Genomic DNA, 25,599 nt, shown 5'->3' with positions numbered 1-25,599 from the left:
GCTAAGTCTGGGCGAGGGGTGCAGGCACTCCTGATGCAGGGGGATCCCTGTAGGGGAACTGGGAGGAAGGCAGCCACAAGGATGCGAACACGGGTTGTGTGTGGAGGAAGGGAGGGTTGGAAAGATGGGCCCGAAGCAGCACTAGCTGGGACGATCACACTTTAGAGAAAACATGTTATTGGTTTGGTTCAAGAAGAAAACAAAAGAGAACCTTACTTGAGTTTCTGAAACTCTTCAACGAGGCTGGACTTCTGGCCAGGAGACATCCTAGCAAAGACAGTCGCGTTCACCAGTATCTGCAAGAAAGAGCAACGAGCTGCCTTGGGCAGGCATTTGTGCCTCCATTGCTCCACCAAGGCAGGATCCGGCCTCCCTGATGGGTGCCTGACACTTGTAAAATCCTCTGATCCCATCTCCCAAACCCCACCATGGTTTTGTGGTTTTGCTACCCTTAGGGTTCAGGTTTCCTCTAACATCAGATTTATCCTGCTCTCTTTTCTGCCTTGCCTGCTCCATAGGAGGGGCTGGGAAGCCAGCGATCACCACATGCTCTGCAGCAGCCTTTAGAGCAGCAAGACGTTGTAAGTGTTTCCCAAGTGCAGAACAGATGGTTGATGACAGCAGCAATAACACTGCTTGGCCTGAGGTTTCCCCCACCTGAAAATCTGTCCCAGCACCAGCTATTTTATGGACTGGGTGACAGGAGTTGAAGATTTCTGCTGCTAGATGCGAGTATTTTGTGTTCCTGATGCCCCTGCTGAGCAGAGGCCGTTGCCAGCTATGGTACTGGTACATGGGAATGTGGTTGATGTTTTTAATTAAACAGAAATTGGGAAGGTGACCATGGAGTAACTCCACTGCGCAGCTGCTCGCAGCACCACAGCCACCCCTGTCATTTGAGGTCTTAGAAGATGCTGAAAGCAAGCTGTTTGGGTGAAACCTGAGGCATGGTGGGAGGCTGCCCGGAGCTGTCAAAATGTGAAGTGACAATGCTACAGCTACCGGCAGAAAAACACCTTTCTCCAGCTGGAGCACCACTGCCACTTAATAAAACAGGGAGGGCAAGTAAGTGCTTTGTTTCCTCTGAACTTACTTTTGGCAGCAAGTTGTAGAAGTGCTTTATAATAACCTGATAGGACTTCCCATTCATTGCAAAATGGTAGTTGCCAGTTTCTCCTTCCAAGGTGATCTTTTCCTCTGTGTTAGCACATACCTCCTAGAAATAAGACAGCATTTATTCTCAGACTGAGGTCATAACACGCCATTTCACTTCCACCTCGTCAGCCTCCCACCAGGCAACCAAGGACACAGCCTTTTGCAGCATCCTTTTGTAAAACTTTACGCCTGGCAGTACTTGATTTTCTAGCTGTGTTTCCATGCATAACTAATCCCTGTTAGCCACAGGCTGCTAGTTTAGACACTGAAGTTTGGTCCAGCAAACAGTCACACAGACCAGTATGTATAATTGCATTAATTCTGCACACTTCAAGTGTGATTGAAGTGGCCACTGCATCTGCAGAGCCTTGCCACTTATGCGTGTAGTTATTTTGCATGTTGCCCTGAGCAAAGAGCCACTGTATTAATTATTTCTCCCTAATAGGTACATGGTCCCTACCACACCTCCATATACCCTGGGGTAGATACAAACTAGCCTTCAGGTTTCCCCTGTTCCTCAGAGCTACTTCTAAATCCTTAGCAAGGAGTCCAGGCCTAAGGAGTCTGGACATTAGACATTAATTAGACATTAAAAGCTTCATTAATTCCCCCTGGCACCCGAAGGTAACCATCCCTGGCTGTGCTTACATGGGGAGCAGCTGTGTTTGCTTTGCTGTCTTCTGCCAATTGCCAAGCAATGGAAGCTGGAGCGGAGCCCTCCGGTTCATTTGCTTTGACAAGGATGACTTTGCTGCCCGTGTGAATCATACCTGCATTCCTGGCCACTGTGACAGCTGTCTGCAGGTTGTCCCCTGCAACGATAGTGGAGAGGCAAGCTCCTCACATCTGCCATAGCATGGTGGCAGCCCAGGTAGAGACCATGGACGTGCAAGGGAGGATGCTGAAGGAGCGAATCTCTCCTGTGTGCTCCATGGCAGCCAGCATGGCCACAGGAGGAGCCTGGGGGGATTTACCTGTGACCATGATGCTCCTGATGCGGGCGGCAGCCAGCTCGCACAGCACGGGCTTCGTCTCCTGCTTCAGGCGGTTCTCCATCACCAGGAGGCCCAGGAATGCCAGCCCAGACTCTGCCTCCTCTCTTGGAGCAAGGACAGAAACACATGTGCTGTTTCCCGTGGACGGCACAGAGAGCGAGACTCTCCCTGCCGTTTTTGTTCAACGAGAAAGCTGTGCTCAGTGGGAAACACGCTTGCCCGGCAGGGAAACACAACTGCTACGAGTTCAAGACAAGCAGTGCTTAACAAGTGCTAACATTTCTGCAGCTTCAGCCAAGCTGCTGATCCGCTACATTGCGGTATCTAGGAAGGAGCAATGGAGCAGAGATGCATGTGCAGAGAGAGGCACAGGGATTTGCAGGAACTGGCTGGCTGAAACCCACAGATTATGGCATACAGAATTTCTATTACAGTCCCAATCCATTGCCATATGGAAGCACACTAACTTGCTTTCATTACCCTTTGATAACAGATTCTGAAATTCAGCTCAGTGAGCCTTGCAAGAGCAGTAGTAAAGCAGGCAATTAACCGTGTAATCAGCATCTGCCGAGAGGAAGGTGTTATATGGTACAGCTTCCCAATAGGCTTCCTTTGGCAGGAGAGGAGGGGAAGGTTTGGGTCAGGGCAGGTCATAACAAGTATATAGGAAAGCAACCCCACAGCAATACCAGCACACATTACCTCTCTACGTTGCTCACGTCTACATCCTTTCCTAGATTTAGCACTTTATGGGCCAGGGCAATGACTCTGAAGCCTTGGCTTGTGTACATCTTAAGCTCCTTTAAGAAATCAGCTGGGACTGTTTACAGGAAAAAAAGTTTCATGGTTAGAATATTCCATCCTTGCCAGTTGCTTTTCTAGGGTTAAATGCCTGTCCTTTAAACCACTTTATAGCCTTAGTAAACCACTTTATAGCCTTAGTTACAGCACTGTGCCCTCTCAGAGAAGTCAGCTGTTTTGTACCAAGGCTGTGTAACTGACTGTTCAAATAAGTGATCTATGTGTCTGTTTTATACTTTTTAAATGCATGTTAAGGTGCAGGTAGGTAAGATGAATTACTGGGCAGAGCACAAATGACTGACTTCATAATTCTGTCCTAAGCTTTACTGCATACATGCCGAGTGACTGAGGAAATTGTTCTTATGTTTATGCCTTAAAGTGAGAATTCTCCCAAATCCTAAATTTTCAATTCTCTGATCATTCCCGTGACTCTAAAAGCAAAGAGTTCTTTTTAAACTTTGCAGTATTTTGTACTGCAGTCACAGCTTTACAGTGCGGTACCGAATTATTCATTAAGCTGTAATCAATACAGAAACAATCAAGACAAGATAAGAGGAGCTATTTAGAAACCTGAGAAAGTGGAACATAATTTTGAAGACATTTTTCTTGCTGATGTTGACTTGTTTGGAGGTTTGTGTTATTAAATCTTAGGTGGTTTGAAACTAAATCTTTCCATTGTCCCTTAAAACTGTTTTCACCTGTTTTCAGGTCAGTGCCATCTGAAATAACAAACCACAGAGCCACAGACCATTGGTACTGTGTTTGCTTGGCATCCTTTTGAAGTATTCAGTGAATGTGACCAGAGTTTCAAGTTTGCAGAATAATTTGAGTATAAGCCTATAATATTGTTCACGTACAAAAAAGAAAAGCCTATGTTTACTTGCAGAGAGAGGACAGAAGCCTTGGCTCAAGTGTTAATACCAATTATCCTTAATAACAGTAATTTGCATGTCCACAGCACGTTTCCCATCGCTGAGATTTAAAGCCTTTGCAAGCTGGGTCAGTAACTCAATGCTGAATTTACAGGGCAATATATTAGCAGGAAATTTCAGAACTTGTACAGCACAACACACTTGCTGTGACACATGCAATTACCATCATCCTACATATCTTGACATATCAACATTATGCACTATATCTTCTGCTGATGCAAGTCAGCTGAGGGATGTATAGGGGCTGAACCTCAGGCTGTGCATCTCACTCCCTGTTGGGCTGTGTGCATCTTTAACTTACAAACAAGCAATGAAAACTTGTTTGTAATATTAACTAATGACATTTAACAAGGCCAAGGCTTGCTTGTGGGAAGAGTCATACACATGCAGTTGCAGTGTGGCCAGTGGGAAGAGTGAGTGCTGAAAACCTTTTAGGATTAGAGCCCCAGCATAAACTCTGGTTTGGATTAAGTCCAAATAAACACTGTAAAGTTTCCCTTTCCCAATTCTGTACCAGTGTCTTGTCTACAAAAGCTGGACACTAGTTCTGGTGCTCCTTTCATGTACAGGTCATACTGTTCCTCTCCGATCTTCTGTGAAACAACAGACGTCCTCTGCAGCCCAGAAGAAAATGGGAATTGATGTAGGATTGGTATCCCTTCCACGGGAGCCTGGAGAGGTCAGGAAAGTGAGATGTTATTTGAGTCATTGATTATACAAAGCAAATCCATTCAGCTCATTTGAGACTTTCTTGCTAAGGTGACTTATTATTAATAGGAGATTATTCACTTTTGCTGCCTTCTGGCTATGGGATCAGATCACTGATTACAGGTTTAGGAACCACAGTCTCAACAGCTCTGTCTTCCCAGTGTACTTCCCAGGAATGTCAATGTTTTTCTTTATATTTAACTGGTTTTCCAGGCTTTGTCCCATTCTTTCTCTTAATAACCATATATTAATGTAATATCCTGCATTTACAGTCCTGGGAACTGAAATTTGATGTGCTATGGTGACATTACCACGGGAACAGAGCAATCCTAGAAACAAGATTGATTTCCTCCTTGCCACAGCACTGTCTTCCCGGTACTGCTAGCAGAAATAGCACTCCTTCCACCGGGAGGATGCTGGCTGGTTCAACATTTGGACTGGAAACATAACAATTTTCAACTGTCAAAACTTGGAGCTTCCTAAGTGTACTTTTAAGAGAAGAGTGAAGCAAACAACACCGTGCTTTGGGGTGATGCTGATAAATCTGCTAGTAGGGTTGCACAACCATTACCAGAAGGACTCGTGGACCCACGTCCATGCTTCTAGCTGTAATGCCTTGTCCTTACTCACATTGCCTCCTGCTGCAAATGAACTCATGCTTTAGACATGTCATTTATTCTGTTTACACAGTTTCTCTGCATTAGTTTCCACTTAAACTGATTGTGTAGTTTCATTTTGCCAGCAGCTTTACAGGGTGAGGACTCAGAGAAATCTGTATCTTTCATTAGTGCAAATAATGGAGTTGGAAATGAGGGAATTTAAGGCACATGAAGTGCTTTAGATGCCACTTCAGAGCAGTATCTCCACTTTAATCAGAATTTGCTTTTCTGGTCCTATGTTTCCAGGGTGTTTCAGGGGGGAGATGCAACACAGTACCAAGGGTGGTTGAAAGGCATTTTGCAACTGCTAGCCCAGGTAAATGAATAGTGCATGTGCTAGGAGTTGCACATGCTGCAGGTTGAAAACACAGAATATTCATTCTCAGAAAGAACTGGACTTACACTGCTAGCCTTCGGCCCCGGTCTAACAATGCAGGTGTTGAGAGCACCAGCCCTGTCCTGAGCTGTGCCGGAGTCATCTATCTCCTGTACAAGGAAAAGCATTATTTCTGATACTTTTTTTTTCTGACTTCACACCTGTCTGTTAAAGCAGGGGCTGCAGTACATGGGAGCGTGTTTCCCCCTTACTGTTGGCACTCAGTTGCAGAAGTGGTTTGTTATGATCTAATAGGTCTTCCTATCCATCGTTGGTGACAGCCTCCCTGCAGCTTTGTCCTTAGCAGGAGCCTACGTGGCCCTGCGTCTTTTGACTTGATGAGAGTAAAAACCTGTGTCAAATTTTGTGGTTTCTCTAAACTCAAGTTCCACATAAATTTAATGCCATATCAACAATGAAGGGAAAGAGAAATAATTATCTTTATCTAGCTGGTTTTATCTTCCAGTCTCCTGCTTTTAAAAGATTCTCACTGATGTTCTGTCCAGAAGCAGGGTGGTAATTTTCAGTGTAGGATGCTTTTAGCCCTCCAGCTCTGTTACTTTACATGCTGCCAAGGCTCATTCACCCTCACAGTCCCTTCTGCTGTCATGTGGCCCTGCTGCTGCCTGCTCTTCCACAAGACCGAGCACCAGCCTGATGCCTTCCCCCAGTGCTGCTGAAAGAGCTGCCATCTGTTTTACTTATTGATTAATCTCTCTTGAGCAAAAGGTTGGAGGAGAAAAGATGATGAGGCAGCTAACTGCAGAGACCCAGAACCCCTCCAGGCTAGGATGTGGGAGGGAGAAGAGCAGCCCCTTTCTTTCTCGTGCCTCCTCCCACCCAAGCTACTCTGCATCCCCATGGATGAGCCCCGAGGCTCAGTCTCTTGCCTCCTCCCCAGGTCTCTCTGCGACTTGCTGTTCACTCAACTGGAGGCTGCAGCCTTGGTTTCTCCACAGGGATGTCCCTTTGCTAATCAGAGATAACAGCCTTTAGCGTAAGGGCATAGAAACCTGCCTGTGCATTTCCTTGGCTGACTTGTGGTCTGTGCACCACGTGGCGAATGGCGTGGTCTGATCCCCTGCTTCCAGCAAGCAGCAACCAGGCTCCCCCTCTGCTTCCTTACACTCCAGTGTTTCCAAATCAAATTAAGAGAGCAAATGCAGGCAGCCCCAAGGAAAATGATTGTTGGACTATCAAAAAGCAGCTGCAGTGCTGCAAATCGGCCATGCAGTTAGTAGAAATAACAGCAAATTCCAGCTGTTATGACCAGGACTGAAAAGGAGTTTCCCCTACAGGCATGTATTTGAGCTTGGCTTGTGAGTAAACCCCCATGGGCTAGGTTGGGGGTGTCCATGTTTTGGATGTGTGTAGAGGATGCAAATCACATTACCCACTGTGTGCCCTCAAACATTTTCAAGTCCAGTGGATCTCCTTGAACCTTCTTGTCCAAAACAACCAGTGAATGACAGCTCGCCATGGCTCCACACACAGGTACCCATGGCAGAGGAGTGCTGGATGGGAACTTTTGGATTTTCTGAAACCTGATTAAAAGCAGAGGGTTAGTGGGACTGCTTATAAAAGAGATGCAAAGACACAAGTCCTCAGCTGGTGCATACAGGTTCTGCTCTGCTGTGTTGAGTGGACCTGAGCCCAATAACAGCAAGAAACATGCTGTCCTACCCATCCTTCTGATAACAGGTCAGATGCATTCAGGAGGACAAAAAGTACCCAGTAATTAACTGGCACGGGTTCAACTTGATGTGAAGTAACCGAGACGGTAAAACACTCAGAGGGGCTGGCACGGGCACAGGAGTCCTGCTTGGCAACTGCTGTTTGGTATTACACAAAGCAGAGAAGACACTATCAGAGAGGAAACAGCTTGCAGGAGGGATCTCAAAGAAGTTTGGCAAAGTGCCCTAGGAGAAGATTTGTGAAACTGCAGTATGGAAAGTATGGAATCTGCTCAGGCTGGTGCTCTGCACCCACTGGGGTGGACGAGCACCAGCAGCCCGCACTCCGCACCCCTGGGAGCGATGTGGGAGAGCCACGAGGAGCCCGACCTTTACTTCCAGCTGTAGATTTTCCATCTGCATATCCACAGACACCAGATGCTTGTCCCTCACACATTGGTTTTAAAGATAGGCACATTGGTTGACTCCTACTGAGAGGGATGCTGTCAAAGATTCATGCCCCGATTTCTTTCTGTGGAAAGCCTTGAGGTTTATTCCCGCTTTGGCCCCACAGTACAGACTGAACATGTGCGAAGCTGGGCTGGGTGAAGGCTCTATAATTTCATCATGGAAGTTATTTCTCAGAATCCTCTCTTCTCACACACACATTTTTCCCCTAAGAAACTGTCTGGCTGACAAGCTGTGTTTGCCAGACCGGAACACAGCCCATTACCATTTACGCTGCCATGTTAAGGAGAAATTTAAACAGATTTTATTTACCTTTGATCATCACTAGCATCCCCTGTTACTAACACAGGCACAGTGAAATGCATCTGGAAGTGAGCAGCATGACAGCTCGCAGCTCTATTAAAAGGAGCAATGAATCCGGGACCTGTTGTCCCTCTGGGCCATCCAGGTCTGTTCTGTTTCCAGCAAGTTATACCTTGTTCTCAGCCTGGTCATAATTGGCTTATTAATTAATTAATACTCGAGAGATACTGTGAAACTGCTAAACACCACATAAAACAAACATTTATATCTTATTAAACGTACAATAGGATATTTTGCAAGTTGAATGAAATTCCTTTACTGTCATTGCCTCTCAGTATTAGCTGACAGCTAGTCTCATAACATGTTTAAAAATGTGAACATTTGAGAAAGAGTAATTACGCAAATAGGCTAATGAGATCAATGCAGACAACAATAGCTCCTCCTTGCGTTTTGGCAAGCCACCAGCACTGTTTGCCAGCTGGGTGCAGATTGGACATGTCTGCAAAGACAGCCTTATGTTTTGATACCTTGCAGAGGTTTTTTTTATTATTATTACATTAATTTATTCTGATATATGGATCTAGTTTTGTTCTGCTGCTCATGTGAGCAGACACTACCTGCAAGGCTCCCTTGATGGAAATCATTCTGGCACTACCATGAGCAGCCTGCCTTTGGTGGGCTCCAAGCCTGTTCAACATGCACCTTTCAGTGTGGCCTGCCAAGAAGAGACTGTCCTATGTGCCTGCGGTTTGCTCCCACTGGAAGAGTAGTTTATTGGTTGACACTTATTAATCTCTTCTCATTAATTTGGATTGGATAGTAATTTTCCCTCTGTCCTTTGAGGAAGTATTGGGAATGTGATTTTTCTCCTCTCACAATGAATTCATCCTTTCATTCATTATGGCGTGATTATCTCTGTGGTGTTGAAGTATCTGATATATTAACAACTACTAATGAAACCTGGGAGTTGATATGGGGTGTGTGATTTGTCCTGGCCACTGCAAAAGATTAATATTTTGAGTTTGGCATAACATGCACTGCAGAGCTGAAGTCTGTTATTGTATTACAGTAATATGAATTAAATAGTATAATTCTGGATGTACTCAAGTTTAATGTTTACATAGTGGTTATTTCTTGAGGATTTCAATGGTCTTTGGGCCTGGTATTGAGATGGAGCCTGCCATGGGTTTGAGGGAGTTCCTAAGGACACCTGAGCTTTGCAGGTCTGATCTGTGGTCTCATGGATTTTTTTTCACGGCATTTACAGAAGGTAGGTGAGATTTGACAGGCACCAAAGTTGGCAACACTTAATTTCAACAGAAGGAGCATTATCCTAACATTTAAATGATGAAAGGTTTATTGACTAGATTAAGAATATTTATTGAACTGTGCTGAGAATGACATAATTGAAAAGCCCTGTGCATATTCTCCAAATCCCCTCAGGGTAATTAAAAGCACTCATGCTGCTGCTGACTTCTGTTTGCCTTGAATTAGCAGCGACCTTTACAGCTACGCCTGCCGCAGCAGTGCCCAGATGCCCTCCTCGGAGGGAAGGAGCTGAGCAGGGAACAGGGACATCCATTGCACTCTGTCTCCCCAGATGCACCTGAACATCTCTTGCTGCATGCTATTTGCTGTCTATCTGTATCCTATGCAACTGCCTCCCTCCTAACTAGACGTCTGGGCAGTACCTTCGCACTGGAGATTAGTTCTTGCTAAATGAAATCCTTCCTTACCGGCTTCCCTCAGAAGGGATGACGCCCCACAGGTCCAGTCCATCTTCTGTCAGCGTGCCTGTCTAAATTTAAATAAATATCTAGTTACCTTGCTATTGCCCACCCCTTCCTCCTGCCACGTACCCAGAGGTCCTTCCCAGCTCCCGGGCAGGGTAAGGAAAGCCTCCTGCCCGCAGTGTGACCCTGCTGCATGGGCACCTGTAGAAGATTTTTCCCTGGGATTAGGTGAGGGTAGATGGGGTGGAAAAAAAATTATCCCATGTTTCTAGCAGCCCCCAGCATCTTTCAGTGCCCCAGGAAGCTCCTTACTTTGTCGAAGCAAACAAGGTTGATCTGCCCACAGATATTAATCCTCTGTGGGCTGATGCAGAAAATCTTCTTTTTCTTCAGCCTCCTTTGGGCATAAACAGTGCCTGTTGTCAAGGCAGCAGGGATAGCGGGAGGCACAGCCGCAGTGAGGAGGAGGAGGGCCATAGCCACCACGTCTGCCATCGGCTTCTGCAGTGAGAGCAACAGGGGCGGTGGGGTGGGAACAGCCGCCCTCCCCTGCTACCACCACTCTCAGGGGGTCCGACCCTCCTGCCTAGGAGGAATGCCCCCCAAGCTCTGCCCCTGGGGATGACAGATTTATTTTGCTTTGTTCTCTGCATCTCCCCCTCCCCTCCACCATTTCTGGCATCTGAAAACTGAATTACAGAAGTGAGCAATATTCCAAGGATCCTCAGTGACCGAGGGCTCAGAGCTGGCGCCTGCAGCACGGAGGCATCCCTCGTACTTACCTCGTGGGACACGAACACACACACACGGTATAGATGAGTCCGAACACGCCAATGACAGAGAGCCCTACAATGAACTTGAAGGCATCTCTGTAGAGTTTGAAGTTCACTGGCTTGGGGTAGAGGATGGATCTCACCAGGTCACCTTTAGCTGTATTGAACCCTGCGTGAAGTCATGTGCCATACATTGCGTATGTTACGTAGCGGCGTCGTACTGCATTGGTGCTGTTTGAAAACAGATAACATTGCACCAGCCTTAGCCATAAGGTGGCAACAAGCACTTCTCAGGGACAGCAGACCTGTGCTGGACTTGAACTACAAAATGAAACCAGCTCTCCTACCAGCCTCTGGGGCTGCCACTTTCCCTCTGCTGGTTAGCAAATGATAAAAGAAATACCGGTTTGCAGCACAACAGCTCTCACTGGCCCTCTGCCCGTTGGCTTCGTCTGTATGACTTCTGTCCCGCAGAAGAGGATGTGTCTCCGATAGTCTTCCATGGTGTGGGTTTTCCAGGGCAGCAGACCCTCCGCGAGAGGCAAGGGGGTTTTAGTAACTGGAATGCTTTCACCTAAGAACAACAGCATGCAGCTTCACTTAAAGGGGATTTAAAAGTCTCAGATTCTGCATATTAGAAAGGGACAGCACCCTTTAGGTGCTCAAGCTTGCCTAATTAGCTTGCTTATGTACTTACACATGTGGTTTTATGGTGACAGCCATTATAGTTCTTGTTTCAGAGTACATCAGATGGCTTCTCTGAGCATTTTCTATCAATGGGCTTGGGCCAAATTTTGCCCTTGACCCAAGTTTGTGCCTTGTAGTGGCTTGATGTTTAGGTATAACACTGACCCCTGTGCTCATACATTGCCTGCTTGAACAGAACTGCTGCAAGATCAGAATCCGAAAACTCAAAAAATACATACTCAGTGTATGAGTATTTACACTTTCTACTCCTGACAGTATATTAATCCTAATTGTTTTTAATGTGGATAAGAAATGCATGTTACATAATGGCAGTATTCAAAAGTCCAAGACAACTATGAATTACTCAAGCCACAGTTTTTCCACCTCCTGCTGCAAACTATTCTAATAAATAGGAAATAATTTGCTGTCAGAACAGATAGAGACAACTCCCTGACGGACAAGCTGCACAGGGTGTTAGCATTTCAAACTCCAAGGCTGCACCTGTGAGCATCCCTTCATTCACAATGCAGCTTCCATCAATCAGAACAGCATCACATGGGAGAGAGAGCTTTTTTCCATCTAAAAGAAACATGTCTCCAGGGACTAAGTAACGAGACTCCAGCTCTTTGCAACCTGTAGAACAATACAAAAATGAACTTTACTTGTGCACAAGTTCTGGGCAATTAAAAAAACTCTCAAGGCACACACATCACCACTAAACTTCTACACTGCATGATTTAAGTCCAGTGCTTCTTAGAAATAATACTGACTGAAAAGCAACAGCACAGAGATCGGCCCTTGTCTAAACATCTCCCTCCAAGTGGTTGTCTTCAGGTTTATTTGCTTAGTGTCCATAAAACACTCTGACCAAGAAAACCTATCCAAGGCCTTTACATCTCCCATCACCCTAGCAATTGCCCATCTCAACATCTTTCGGAGGCAAAAATAGCTATAACCCCTATTTTACGGGCAAGGAACCAAGACACAGGAAAGAAAGCGCATACCTCGGTGGGAGCCATATATCTAGACTCCTTGAAAATCGCTCACAAGCTACTTGACAAGATTGTGCACGTAGCCTATAGCAGAGCAGGGAAGCAGGCCTTGGAAGGCCAGAGTTGTTATCTAGTTGCTTGTTTGTGAAATTAAATTTTCCAAGCCATTCTCAACTCTTAACACAAATTACTAGGTTCACCTGTATCATTACAGGTGCCACAGATACAGATGATAATGGTACAGATGCATCATTACCGCACCACATAGGCTGTGCCCACACTTCTCACTGCCCTGCCCGGCTCACCTCCCTCTGCCCCATTGTCCCTGCAGCTCGCCCTTCACGCTTCAGCCATGGAAATCAACAGGAGCTGTGCAATTTCAGGTAAATTTCAACATGTTAGTTAATTATACAGGCTGGTGAGGAAAATGAGATGCAGATGACTCACCTTCACTCTTCGTGCAGACTGTAACCTGGACTTTGTTATGCTCCCCAACGAGGTCATGCAGCTTGGTAGACTGCTGTAGATGGGAAAGCAATTGCAGTGTTGAAACACCAATACTCAAGTGAAGCAGTAGGTTACAATTCAGTGATCATGCTAACATCACAGAAACTGAACTCTGCTGAGTTATCCTGGGGAGGTTTCACACCGCTTGTTAGAAGAAGTCAGGATGCAAGTTCATCAAGTTAACCTAGAACAAGCTAGTTTTTTATCTGCTTCTGATTCATGCCGCTGTATCTCCTTCGACCTTCAAGGGACTATTCCTGCTTCATGCCAGAGTAAGTCTCCTTAGCTGCAACGTTGCTATATGCAATCCCTTCATAGAGGGCTTCTTTTTGATCAGCAGTTTTATCCTTGCTAGGAGGCTATCAACAGGACAACCACATTGCAAAGACTATCATTACAAAACTGCCATTGCAAGAAGAAAAACAGAAATTCTAATTTAGCTGGGTGTCTGTGCTTTGCCAGTTTTTGCAATCTAATTCAGACAATTACATATCCTGAGATAATGATGAAGTCAACTGTCATTGCTAGGCCATTAGAGAGAATGCCTTATCTTGATTCAAAAGTTGAAATTGCAAAAAACTGATCCCCGAGTGTGGATTTCTTCATTAGCATTGTTCATGTGAAGATGTCAAGCCAGTTTGAAGAATATCCAGAGGCCCCGAACATTGTAATTCTTCCTGCCAAAATTATCAGTCACACAATAAAACTGGCTTTGCCAAAGAAAGCTGAACGGACCTTATCTGTTCTTCGTGCTCTGCAATACCAGGACGTGACACCAACACTTTAAGTACAAAGGTGCGCTCAAGAAGATGCAAGTGCTTGTTCAACATGGGAGTGCTAGTCATGCTACAGATGTTAGTCAGAGATACAAAAACGTGACGCGTAGCCAACGCACCTGTGCTGGCAAAAGCCCCAGCTATTCACAAAGCCCTCGCTGAGATCAGTGTGAGGCAGCGATAAAAGCATGCCCTTGGCAGGGCAGGGAGTGCACAGGAGTGCCTTGTCAGCACAGCGCACCCGTGAGCACATACTGCCCAAAGCCCCGTGAGCCCGGGGGCCTGGGACCTGTGCGGGGATGTGCTGTGTGCCTCTACCAGCCCAGGGAAAAGCAGAGTTGTTTCAAACAAAAGCCAGCTCCTGGAAGGGCAAATTATTGCCTCCTCCTGGGCAGCACTTCACAGAGCAGTTTGCTATACCACCTTCTCAAGGAACCTTTCTAAGGGCTAAATCTTGCCCTTCCCCAGTAATTCAGTGCAGAAACAATGATTTTAGCAGTGAATTTGGAGGCAATGTGAGCTCTGCCTGGCTTTGAAGCAGAATAGGAGCATGACAGTCAGGTCAGCGCACCCCAGAGCTGCCATCCCTTCACCCTGCCACCACCTCTAATCACATCACGCTGTCTGCAGGAACTGTAATTCTCAATGCTGTCCTCTAACCCTTATATTTTTCCTGAAGATTAAGAAAACATTTACCAGAACCCAGGAATCCCCAGTTCATTTTTGCTTTTAAATCTTGACAATGCAGAGGAATGTGATACCTAAAAATCCAGACCTGGGAGACTAAAACGTTGCCTGCCAGACTCCTGTTCCTATCACTCTTCCCCATCTGTACTTTTATTCACATAGTTTCTCTTTTTTCCCTATTATATCCTTTCTCCACGTGATTTTTGCCTTCCCTGTGTATGTAAAGTGGGCTCAGAAATCAAACAAATGTTTTCCCAACTCCCAGCAAGTGTTCTGCGTTTCCAGCAGGAAGCACCAGGAAGCTCATCTGGCTGCATGAGCATACTCAGTGGCAGGCAAACATTGCATAAGGCTCAGCTCAATCTATTTGCCTTTGCTATAGAGACAGAAGGTTTCAGGTTTATAATAGGTGAATGAGCTGAGACTATTAGAAAATGCTTCCAAGCAGCGGTGTCCATGACAGAAGTGTTGAACAAACTTGAGAAATAAACAGTCATGCTTCTTTTTGCTGTTAAGACCTGCTATTTAGCAAACACTAAAAGAAGTGAATCTTCCTAAAATTACAGTAGGAACCAGACTCATGGATATAGTCCACCTTCATAAAGTCTTACAAAGACCAGGTATCAGACTTCAATCTTCTTTAATTCTTGCGAAGTTCAAGACCCCCAGGTATGACCCTTTTAACTCTTCTATAGAAATAAATCTGTAGTAATACAGCAGAATACACAGCAATAAAAAATAACTGGAAAGAGCATATAAATAGCTACTTGTGTCTGTGGTAGATGAAATTGCTAGCAGAGTGCAGGATGGGGAGCTGGAAAGCTGCACAGCAGACTCACCTGCCTGAGGTCGTACACAGTTAAGCCAACAGAAATGATCGACAGGATTATAATGGCCACTGAATATTCAGTGTAGCCTTGGCTCAGCCACAGCATGAGGGTGAAGGCTTGGAACACGTAGAAGGGGTTAAAAATCTGCAAATGCAAATGTAACACTTGTCAGGGGATGGGCATAACACTTCAGGAGAGATCGAGTGTGGGAAGAGGTGAGAACATTTCATTACAGCATCCAGGAGTCTTAAACACCAATTTGAAGGGCTGTTTTGCCATCCCAAGGCAGCATTCTTTCATGGCTGTTTTAGAGCGTTAATAGCCTCCAGCTCTGAACTTACCAGCTTACACGTAGTTTGTGGTATTTGTAATTAAAAGCTGTTGCTAACCAGTTACGAAGCAGTAGCATCTATGCTGGCAACTTTAAGTCAGACTTAAGGGACTGTAAGTCAGTTGGTTTCCCACTGTAGCCATCTAACAAAGGTGACCTTAACATTTCTGATACTAAGTAATTGCTACAGAGGAGATACTACCCAATGTGAAAAAAAAGACCAAATTACAGTAAATGTCTTTAATACTTTGTGATTTAAGAAAGTCACTATGAATATGATATTTATTTGGAAAAAGGAAAATGGCAAAGAAGAACTAAGGGTCTGTGGGGCTATCAGTAATCAGCCTTTGACTACAGCTAAAATTAAGGCTTGATTTCCTTGTACTTCCCTACTTTTGGCTACTCTACATTGCATCAGTCTTACAATACCAGTCATCACTCACTTTAATGTGTTACGCTAAAACAGGCAACAAGCCTCACTGAAGTCTGGGAATATAATTTTGGTTATTGTGTTATCTAGCTAACAACAAAAGAATTCAATGAGATTTTCAGAGATTTGCCCACCACTTGGCTTGCCTGAAGGAGTGACAGATTTTTCTGTAGACCTGGTATAACTATAATAGCCACCAAAAGAGCTTTCTGCATAAAGATTGGAACTGAAATTAATTATTCATCTGACAAATTCGGTCCCTCAGTGAAAATTTAATACTTTCTTTGACATTCAGTAGGACAGAGACAGACACTAAATCAGGATGCCAGCCTTTGGCCACTGAAGCTGTATCTGGACTGAAATACCACAAGCTTATGAGGACTGGTCTGCCTCCAGGCACCACCATTAATATTTCAAACATGAAGCTTCAGCCTTGGATGGAAGTGCAAAGTTCAAATTAAATAAACTTTTTAGAGTGCTAGACTGGAGTTCTCTTCAAAACCATCTCCAGGGGCACTGAAAGGTTGGTAACATCAAATCCAACCAATTTCAGGAGCCCTGGAGCTTTTAATGTATTTTGGAGGGTTTCAAACAAACTCCACTTAAAGTTCAGACACATGCTAGCTTGGAGTCCCAGCATTCATAGCTCTTTTCCATTTTAAAGACACTCATGTAGCATCCATAATCCACTAAAGTGAACACAGATGACATGACGGTATCCTGTATGCAAAGCCTCTGCTTACAAGTTGGCAAAAATATATATGTCCAGCATTTCTATATGCAAATTCAGCAAGTCACCACCCATATGTGTCTCTCCTTTTATCCACAAGACGTGTTTGGTTTGTCCTCTGTAGAGGAAGAATAGTCTTGCAGTGTGTCTTTATTTATGCAGGAAAAAAACTGTCTTGCATCTATGTCACAGGAGAAAAGGAAGTTACTGGGTGAACAAGGCAATTATAAAACAGGAATTTTGCAGATGCTTTCCTCCATTCTAAAGCACACTCCTGATTTACACTGCTGTTGAGGCCACAAGCAAGCTTGTACCATGCTTTGTAACTACCTTTGGACTACTAAAACAAGGCTATTAAAGAGAAACAAGTGTGCCTTAGTTGTAACAATAAAATTTTCACTGCAGATCATTATCAAGAGCCTACATGAAAGGACAGAGTTACTGATGTGGCTATGGTCAGTCCTAGAAGTTGCAGAAAGCACAAGCACTCCAGGTGCATGTCACTGCTCAGTCACGAGGCAAGATGTCCCAACTGACAGGAGATGTTCTGTCAGGAATAAGGGCCTACAGCAGAGAAGGAGGACATCAGTCCCCCGCAGTACTGCTCTCCAGGAAGGGACACAGTCATCATGAGGGAAACATTTAGCTGTTGTAAGTATGCAGCACCAAGCACCCTTTCAGCTTCATATTCTTCCCTGTAACCTTCCGCCAGGAATGTGTGCTAATAGCCATAAAGGAGGTTCACCAACTTTCCTCTATGGCTTATGCCTATCAGTCACCTCACCAGTCACCCCATCAGTCACCCCATCCCAGTGTGCCCAGGTAAAGTCTTCAAAACACTCCAAACCTGTCCCACCAAGTGCTCGTCTGACTTACTGACCTCTTTACAAAGTAACTTCCAAATAGGACGAATTTCAACTTCAATGGCATTAGGCCCACACACCAGCTGCCTGTAGGAAGGTAGAGAAGAGTTCCCCATGTTATAGCTTAGTCATGTACAGTAAAACTTCATGTGGAAAACTGTGCGCCCAAATAACATTAACACTGATCTGAAAAAGTAAGTCCTGGGGGCACCATATGAGTAAGCAGGACAAGTAAACCTGTCAGGAAGCTATTGTATCTGAGGACTTCATGAAGAGGCAGAATTTTACTGTTTCCTTGCTGAAAAGATTGTCAGTTTGCTGCTAAACCCTGTCATGAGCTTTCCAGAGGGCTTTTAAGGAGATGATGGCAAAGGAAGCCAGTCACAGCTTGCTGTGCCCTGAACCCCAGGTGGAACCAGTGGCATTTTCCCCAGACTTAGCCTGGCATCACTGAGAAGATAATGAGCTCAATAGAGTGTAAGGGATAATGATTTTGCACCTTTCTGAATGTCACCCATGCAGTTTGCACTGCCTTACTACTAAGGTCAGTAGCAAGAAGCTCACATGAATTTGAAAGGAAGAATTAATAGGTCACACTGTCTCAACCAGCTCATATGTCTACTCATATGTAGACCATACCTGATCTTCTGTTCTTCCCTTGTGAGGCCAGCTCCAAACTTGTGGTGTATGCTGTGAGATGTGTTGCTGTCTTCTAATGATCTAGGATAACAGGAGAAAGTTCAGACAAGGGAGTCCCCTACCACAACAGGTTTTGTAACAGGCTGTTGACACTCACCCAACTTTCTTGAATTCTTTTACAGAAAAGTCCCAAATATAACGGATTTTCTGCACCTGGATGCATCTCATCTGCAAGACCAAATACCAAAAATTCCTTTTGCCATTCAAGGGAAAACCACCTCACTGTTACAGAAATGCTTCCCCATGTTTTAGGAGAAAACTTGAGCTTAAGTAAACAGGATTTGCAGGAAGATGCTGACAGAGCACCCTTGGGAGCCTCCAGGTGCCTTGACTCCTATTTTCACCCACCTCCTCCCTGCCATCTTTCTTCTCCATTTTATAGGTGACTTGACTTACCTTTAACTGTGGCTTAATTACAGCTCTGTTTATGACAGAGTCTTTATCAGCTACAAGAGGACAATCTGAATTACTACCAACAGGTAGTGCCAATGTGGACAAATCAATCCAGGTCACCTTCTTCTAGGTGTATCTCTGGAACTCATCCTAGGGAAATAGAGCACAGTTCAGTGACAAGCCCAAAATGTTGCTTGTGATAACGTTTCCTGACTCTGGGAAGTATATATGAGATTCCCAGAGAACTACAGTACTGTGGCATCATTGCAATCGTAGCAAATGTAAGTCCATAGTAACAGGGATGTTGGTGCCAGTGTTTTAGTACCGATTAGTAAAGCACTTCGAAGTCAATCTCGCAATCATCTCCATTTGCTTTGGATCATGCTGCAGAGCAATTTCAGAGAAGATGAAACTAAACCAGAAGATGTGCTTCAGTACCTACTGGATGGATATTCAGTCTATAGGATCAGACTAGAGCTAGTTGGAAGTAAAAGCTTTCTGACTTACTTCTGGTGTGGACATTGAGTCCTCAGCACCCGCTACTTTGCTCTACAAAACTTCTATAATGCTGTGGTACTTGCTATACATCCATAGTCAAAAGCAACTCAGCCTCACTGCTATACATGCATTTGTCAGACTGAATTGTTCTTTAATCAGTTTAGTCTAATGTAGCTAGATACAATGAGCAATAGATTACTCATTTAGTGGTTTGAGTGCATTTATTTTAGGAATATCATTGCAATGTTGAGCGTTAAATGTCTTAAGCATTTACTCTGCTAGAATTGGGTTGGGTTTTAAATTACAGTCATGGAGTCTTAGAATATAACTAGTGCCTGAAATCTAGCTCTCTAAAACCCATCTCCTCAGCATGCTCCAATAACTTTAAACCAGAAGGGCTACTAACAGCCACAACTTCTGAAGATGGTCCCTCCGCTGAAGCCAGTTGGCTGCACCCCATGCACATAAAGGGAACATGTTTTATGGAACATGTTATTGGCAGAGGGCAGCTGCTGGAGCCTGTGGATGGGCAGCAGCAATGCCTGAAGTCTGCTTGGTGCCCAGCCTTCAGGCAGAGTAGCTGTGCTCTTGTTCGTGTAAACATGGTCTTCTACGCGGTATTTCAAAATCTGCAAATAAAAATGGTTCGTCCTCTGAAGCTTGACTCATCCCTGCCACTCCACTTCCAAAAGTGGAAAGTATTATTAACCTGCTACATCATGCAAAGACAGGCTGCCCTATCTGTGAAAACAATAGGTTCTGCAACTAATAATGAGCTAGGAGGGTTCACCTACTGTTGTTCTGAGCAGAACAACGTCCGCTTCTTCCAAGCTGCAGCGGATGCAGTTTGCCCACACATCCCACTCAGGTTTCCAGTAAAACAGCAGCAGCAGAGCCCCACAGGACAAGATGTATCCAGCAATGCACAATACCCTCCGCCAGCCTTGGGTTTTGTAGCCAAAAATCTCCTGTACAGCAAAGAGAAGGCATTCTTTAACAAGTTTGACCTTGGCATTTGTTCATGAGGAAGCCCAAGCTTATTGAAAAGAAAGGCTGGTGACTGAAGCCCTCCCTCATAACTGCTCAAGGTCATTTTTGGAAATGAGAGTTTGCTGATTGATACGACATAGTTAAGAATACAGCAGAGCTGCTGAAAGGAGGATGCTGCTGGGCTGCTGCCAGCAGAGAAGCGTTCTCATGTCAGCTCTCCCAGAATTAATGAAGAATTAACTCCAGTCTGGAGATTTTACCATCAAGACTGCAGCTGACCTGTCATGGTAACACTTCTCTATCTGCAGTGCTAGCACCAAACAGCCCTGCCTGCCACCGAGGAGGATGTCTCCATGCAAACTTAGTGTTGACTTCTGAAATCTACCTTGCAGCAGGGGCACAGAATCTGCCTCAGGGAAAGAAACTGCCAAGCCCCAAGCAACTTCTGTCAGGTACCAGGTACCGTACCTACTGGTGTGTTATCTTCCACCACGTACACCTTATCTTGAAAACAAATATGGAAGGGCTCCTTTTGCTCTGTACACTCTCTTTCTCCAACTTATTCCCCAGGTCGTCTGTCATCTTCCCTACTTGCCCTTTCATTTTGATAGCCCAATAGTCATCTATTCAGTGATGCTCCATTGTCTGTGAAGGAGATTGTTAAGTCCGTAGCTTTAGTTTTTCCCCTGGAGAAGAACTTTGGATTTTTGTACCCTTTGGTTTGCTTTAAATGTGCCCATGGGGCTAACAATAGCTTTAATGCCTGTAGTGTAACTGGATCCTTCTCTACATGCTGGGTGCTTTCCCAGCCCTCTCAGCTCCCTGCAGGGCATGAGGGAAGGGGGGGGAGATGCTCCATCCACAGCACCCAGGTGGCTCACAGCACCCGGGGATGCCAACCCTTTGGACACGTCACCCACATCCAGTCTGGCCACAGCTCTCACGGCAGTGAGACAGCAGCCTTGGTAGGTGCCACCCTGGCCCTGCAGCCCTACATCACCCCCTCAGCAGCCATGTGTCTGTCCCTTTCTGCTTCCCCACAGGCACCGAGGCAAGAACCCAGGCAGTCCTCACGATGGGGCTCGCTTTGTGCCACCCATGCTATGGTAGACGGTATCAAAGTTTATTTGGGAAGAGAATTTTGGTTTAAGGCTGAGATGAAAACCTAGAAAAAGAGATTTAATCTGTTGTGTCACACCCATTGCTGAATAAAACCCAAATCTATTGCTTTCCATCAGGTGTCTCCATTCCTGCTGCAGTGATCCATTTATTTCCCTGTCCAGGGCACTTCCCAGGCACCTGTCAGCTCTCTTCCCTAGCCCAAAAAGCCCAGCTCCAGGCAATCCCTGCGACTTCACCCCAGGGCTGATGGCGAGGGCAGGAGAGCACCCGCGCTCAGAAGCAAGCGGAGGAAGCAGCAGCATCGCAGCGAGCAGCTGCGATGCTGCCCTGCCCACGCCTGGCCCATTGCTCTGGCACCAGCACAGATGCTGCCAGCAGCCCACTGCTTGTGGGTGCTGCAGAACAGGCCCATGCAAGGAGCTGCAGGAGCAATCCTGTGCCATCACCAGGGTGAGATACCTAACCCAGACCACAGATAACAATTACCCACCCACCCACAGGGCAGCGGGTGCATGAGCACCTGCCCCTGAGGAGGTATCAACTGCAGATGTAGGCAGAGGTAGTAAGTAAAAGGAAATGTTCTTGCACGTCTACTTGTGACTACACTGAATGCTTTTCCCAGAATAGCTTGCCAACCAAAGTACACAATGTGGTGGGATAGTGTGACCTATTGACACAGCTTATGTAGTTGAGAGGAGGGGGAGGAAATGGTGGTTTAAATTATGAAAAAATAATAAAAATGAGGAAGTCCTGCATCTGAAATGTACATCAGAGAAATACCAGAAGGACGACTGGTGCTTTACAGGACAGAGTTTGCAACAAAGCAGAGCTTCTTGGAGACGGCTTGTACAAACAATTGTACTCATTCAACTTCAAATATAATTTTCAAGTCAAGTCATTTAAAGGCAGGGGAGTAAGCACCTATTTAGGTTTAAGAGAGCAATTAACTTGATTTATCTGAACTCTGATCATAATCAACATAAACTAAGCTGAAATCAATGCAGCTCAACTGAAATAAAGATAATCATTCAGCCCTTATACCAGGTTAGCAAAATCCATTTCAAATCAGCTCTGTAGCTTTTAGATATGTGGCCCTGCTGTATACAAAATATTATTCCTTCAGAGGCCAGAGAAGTTTAAATAAATAACTACAAATGGTGTTTTCAGGGTGGGAGAACAAACCACAGTGTCCACAACTAAGGAAATTCAAGGAGATTTTCATTTGCTTGCCTTTTCATAGCTGAATTTTTATAAATACACTCCAAAGTCAGGCCTGGAAAACAAGGAGCCTGTTATGGGGGTGACTGGAATGACCAGGGGTGTGTGGGACCACAACTCATGCATCACCCCACAGGGATGCGAGAGGATCAAATCTCCAGCCAAAGGTGTAGGGAAGGCTGGGGAAGAGCTGTGGCGTAAGGGCTGGGTGAGTGCAAAGCTAGGAGTCGCCCAGTGGGAGCATTCAGGGATTTCCAGCATGAGCCAAACACAGGCTGCTGCCAGCAAGTGGGGCTCTAGCACACAGCTATATGCTAAGCACAGCAACTGAGGAACCGGAAAATGCATTAGACATGATGGAAGATAATCAATAGAAGTACACTGTACATGTCTAAAAGGGCTGGTTTAAATAAGTGGAGTGGTGCTGTGAGCTCCTGACATCCGAGGTGCTGGGGAGGTGCCCCGTCCCACAGGCTGCAGGACGCCAGCACAGCCGGGTCGTGCCAGGTCCTCACCACCATGCCGGCATGGGGCAGGCGGGAGCCCAGTCCTGCTGTTACAGGACCCCAAGTCCCCTGGGCCAGAGAGATGGCCTCGGCTGGTGCAGTCAGTCCCCGTACAGCTGCAACACGTGGCTGATCAACTGGATTGCTCTGCACAGATGAGGTACAAAGGCAACCTGTGCTAGTGCACAGCCTGTTCTCAGAGAATACACACTGGGCATTCGCACAGTACTTAGGAGGAAGCACTGCAGGCCAGAGCTGAGGGAACCCACGTTCATGGCTGATTTACCCCGCTGAGTCTGTCTGCACTAAGAAGACATTTCCAAGAAGTGCAGTACCTGGAAGCAAGGCTGCTCCAGCAAACAGGACCACAGGAAAATGTATTATGAAAAACACCGCCCGGTCTGACGCATACAACCTTGCACAAGGCAGGCTGTGTGAGCAGCACCCAGGGCAGAGCCGGGGCCCTCCTCTGCCAGCAGGGTTGCAGCCACGGGCTGGATGGGGCAAGGGAGGTGTTTCCTGGAAATGGCTGCAGCTCATCTGGGGTGCACAGGCTCCCAACTAAAAGGCTGCTTGTGGCAACAGTCTCGCTCCACCCATCCATCCATCCTGGCCCTCCATCCTCATCAGGGAGCTGGCATCCCCATTGCTTCTTATGCAAGTACAGGCAGGCATTGAGGGCCATATCCACACACCAGCTAGTGACCCCCTGAAGAACACTGTCTGTAGCAATCAGCATGACACAGATGATCCCTAGCTGACTCCCTACCTGTCTCCCACAGATATCTCCCATCTGTTGCATGCCCTGAGCACCTGCATCCCCATGATGGAGGCACTTACTCAGTCCCCAAGGCTGGGCAAACAGTGACACTGGAGATGCTGGGAAGCACCTGCTAGCAGCCTCTGCTTGCAGAGGACAGAGACTCCTGTCCTGGGGGAGCGTGCTGCTGTGCTTCCAGTGCATGCAGCGCATATATATATCTAGCAAATACAGGAGGGACAGGACTATATTTTACACCTGTGCAGAGGCATCTGCTTCTGTGCCCACTCTGTGCACTGGAAATATGTGGATTCCATTTGTTCCTTGGACAGAAAGCTGGATGAGAAACTCTTACTCCCACCCTCACTAGACTGTGTAATCACTCCATGTCAGCAGGTAGAAGAGTTTCCAACTCATTGTGTTTGCAAAGCACTCATTTAGTGCAGCCCTTCCAGGCTGCTGCACATAATCAATAATCAATCACAATCAAAGACAGAAAGTAGATTCGATTAACATTAATAAAAAACCCTTGTAAGGACAGAGCAGCTCCATAAAAGCTGCTGTAAAAGACTGAGAAACAAGGGATTCCTGCCATGAGAGCTGCGGTAGACTTTGGTCATCTGCCCAATCTTCCTGGGCCTGCTAAGCAGCAAAGACCTGTGCATTTCAGGAGAAATTATTTAATCACTGCTTCAGACAACTGTCCAGGATAAAACTCATTTGTAAGCACTTTCCCTATGACTTGCTTTCTGATACATGATGACCCAGTAAGGGAAAGTGTACCCATTAGTAGAGATCCTCACAATTAGGATGGAAAAGACAATGGAACAGCCAGTGGGGAAAGGGACACTGCTCCCTGGCCAGATGACTTCTGGTGGGCAAAGAGGTCTCTTACATGTTTCGTGCCTCTGGACTGAAGTAGTATGTTCCTCAGCCCGTACTTTGCAAAAATCAATCTCAAAGTCAGCAAGGACTGATCCAGGGTTTTGTCTTCACCAAGGCTATGTTGAAGAGTCAGTGCCCAAATGGGGAGTGAAGGTGAAGAAGAGGTAGAGGCATATCCAAAATGGGCATGTGGGAGAAGAGGCACACAAGGAAACCAAAACCCAGCGCGGTCCCCCACTCCTTACCAGCTCATTGTCTTCATCCTTGTTGAGGAGAACACAAAGCTTTTCCTCCATCTGACCACATTGTTTTCAGTCCTGGATGTCCTTGTCAGTGGAAGCAATGTTGAACGCAGTTACTGACTTGAACTCAGGCCAGTGTTAAAGTCAGCTCTCACCATGCTCCTGTCTGCTGCCTTGGAAAGCCTCACAGTGCACACGCTTCTTATTAGGCTCCCAGGAGAGGGAGGAAAATCCACCCTCACGTGTAAAGTCCTTAAATGCCTGGCTTATGTAAGACGGGCATTTCTCTGCCTCCTGGCTTTGCTGCACTTGCCAGGGTGGGACAGGCTGGAGCAGGGCTCTGGTGGCTGAGGGAGGGAGGGCACCTGCGATCCTGTGTGGGGGAGATGGCTCTGTGCAGGGCTTGGAGGGAAATCAAGGCACGTGGCAAGGAGAAGGGTGGGAGAGTGGCACAGCCCCGCGCAGAGCTGACCGCAGAGCAGGCACCCTGGCGCCAGGAACCACCCCCAGCACGTCAGAGAGAAGTGTCTGCTCTGGGGAGATCACAGTGTCCGCGCCCAGGCTTGGTTTCAGCGCAGCGGAGGTGCATGCTGGAGCAGTGGCTTTCAGGTGTGGATCCGGTCTGAACTTCCCCCCTAGCTCTGGGCATCGCCTCAAACACGAGGTTTGGTTCAAATTCTGCCTGAGTTACAAGGAAAGAGCAATGGGGCTGGATGACTCCTTTGGAGAAGCCCAGCTGGGTGACACAGGACCCTTGAACAGCGTGCAGCGTGAAACCCTGCGAGGCAGGGAAAGACGGGACCTCCAGCCAGTCCCCCTGGCAGGGACAGCAGCGGCAGGCAGGCTTGGGAGCCCCACTGCACATCTTCCAGTCTCT

General features: G+C 46.2%; 1 protein-coding gene across 1 annotated transcript in view; it reads right to left on the bottom strand.

The window, feature by feature from the left end:
* The window catches only part of ATP13A5 (ATPase 13A5), a 34,030-nt gene extending 9,254 nt beyond the window's left edge, over positions 1-24,776 (bottom strand). Inside the window, 21 exon segments of the mRNA XM_072868494.1 lie at positions 217-296; positions 1,094-1,216; positions 1,804-1,967; positions 2,130-2,254; positions 2,853-2,970; positions 4,398-4,554; positions 5,653-5,736; positions 7,020-7,170; positions 9,807-9,868; positions 10,116-10,301; positions 10,582-10,745; positions 10,980-11,150; positions 11,765-11,896; positions 12,703-12,775; positions 15,065-15,199; positions 17,427-17,496; positions 18,049-18,129; positions 18,206-18,276; positions 18,505-18,651; positions 19,794-19,967; positions 24,726-24,776. Coding sequence (XP_072724595.1) covers positions 217-296; positions 1,094-1,216; positions 1,804-1,967; positions 2,130-2,254; positions 2,853-2,970; positions 4,398-4,554; positions 5,653-5,736; positions 7,020-7,170; positions 9,807-9,868; positions 10,116-10,301; positions 10,582-10,745; positions 10,980-11,150; positions 11,765-11,896; positions 12,703-12,775; positions 15,065-15,199; positions 17,427-17,496; positions 18,049-18,129; positions 18,206-18,276; positions 18,505-18,651; positions 19,794-19,967; positions 24,726-24,776 — 2,519 coding nt within the window.
* Positions 24,777-25,599: the final 823 nt, after the last annotated feature.

The sequence above is a fragment of the Ciconia boyciana genome, chromosome 7 (genome assembly GCF_034638445.1).
Source record: "Ciconia boyciana chromosome 7, ASM3463844v1, whole genome shotgun sequence".
In the NCBI taxonomy this organism is placed as follows: Eukaryota; Metazoa; Chordata; class Aves; order Ciconiiformes; family Ciconiidae; genus Ciconia; species Ciconia boyciana.
Note: the sequence above shows the minus strand (reverse complement) of the source record. Positions and strands in the feature narration are given on the sequence as shown.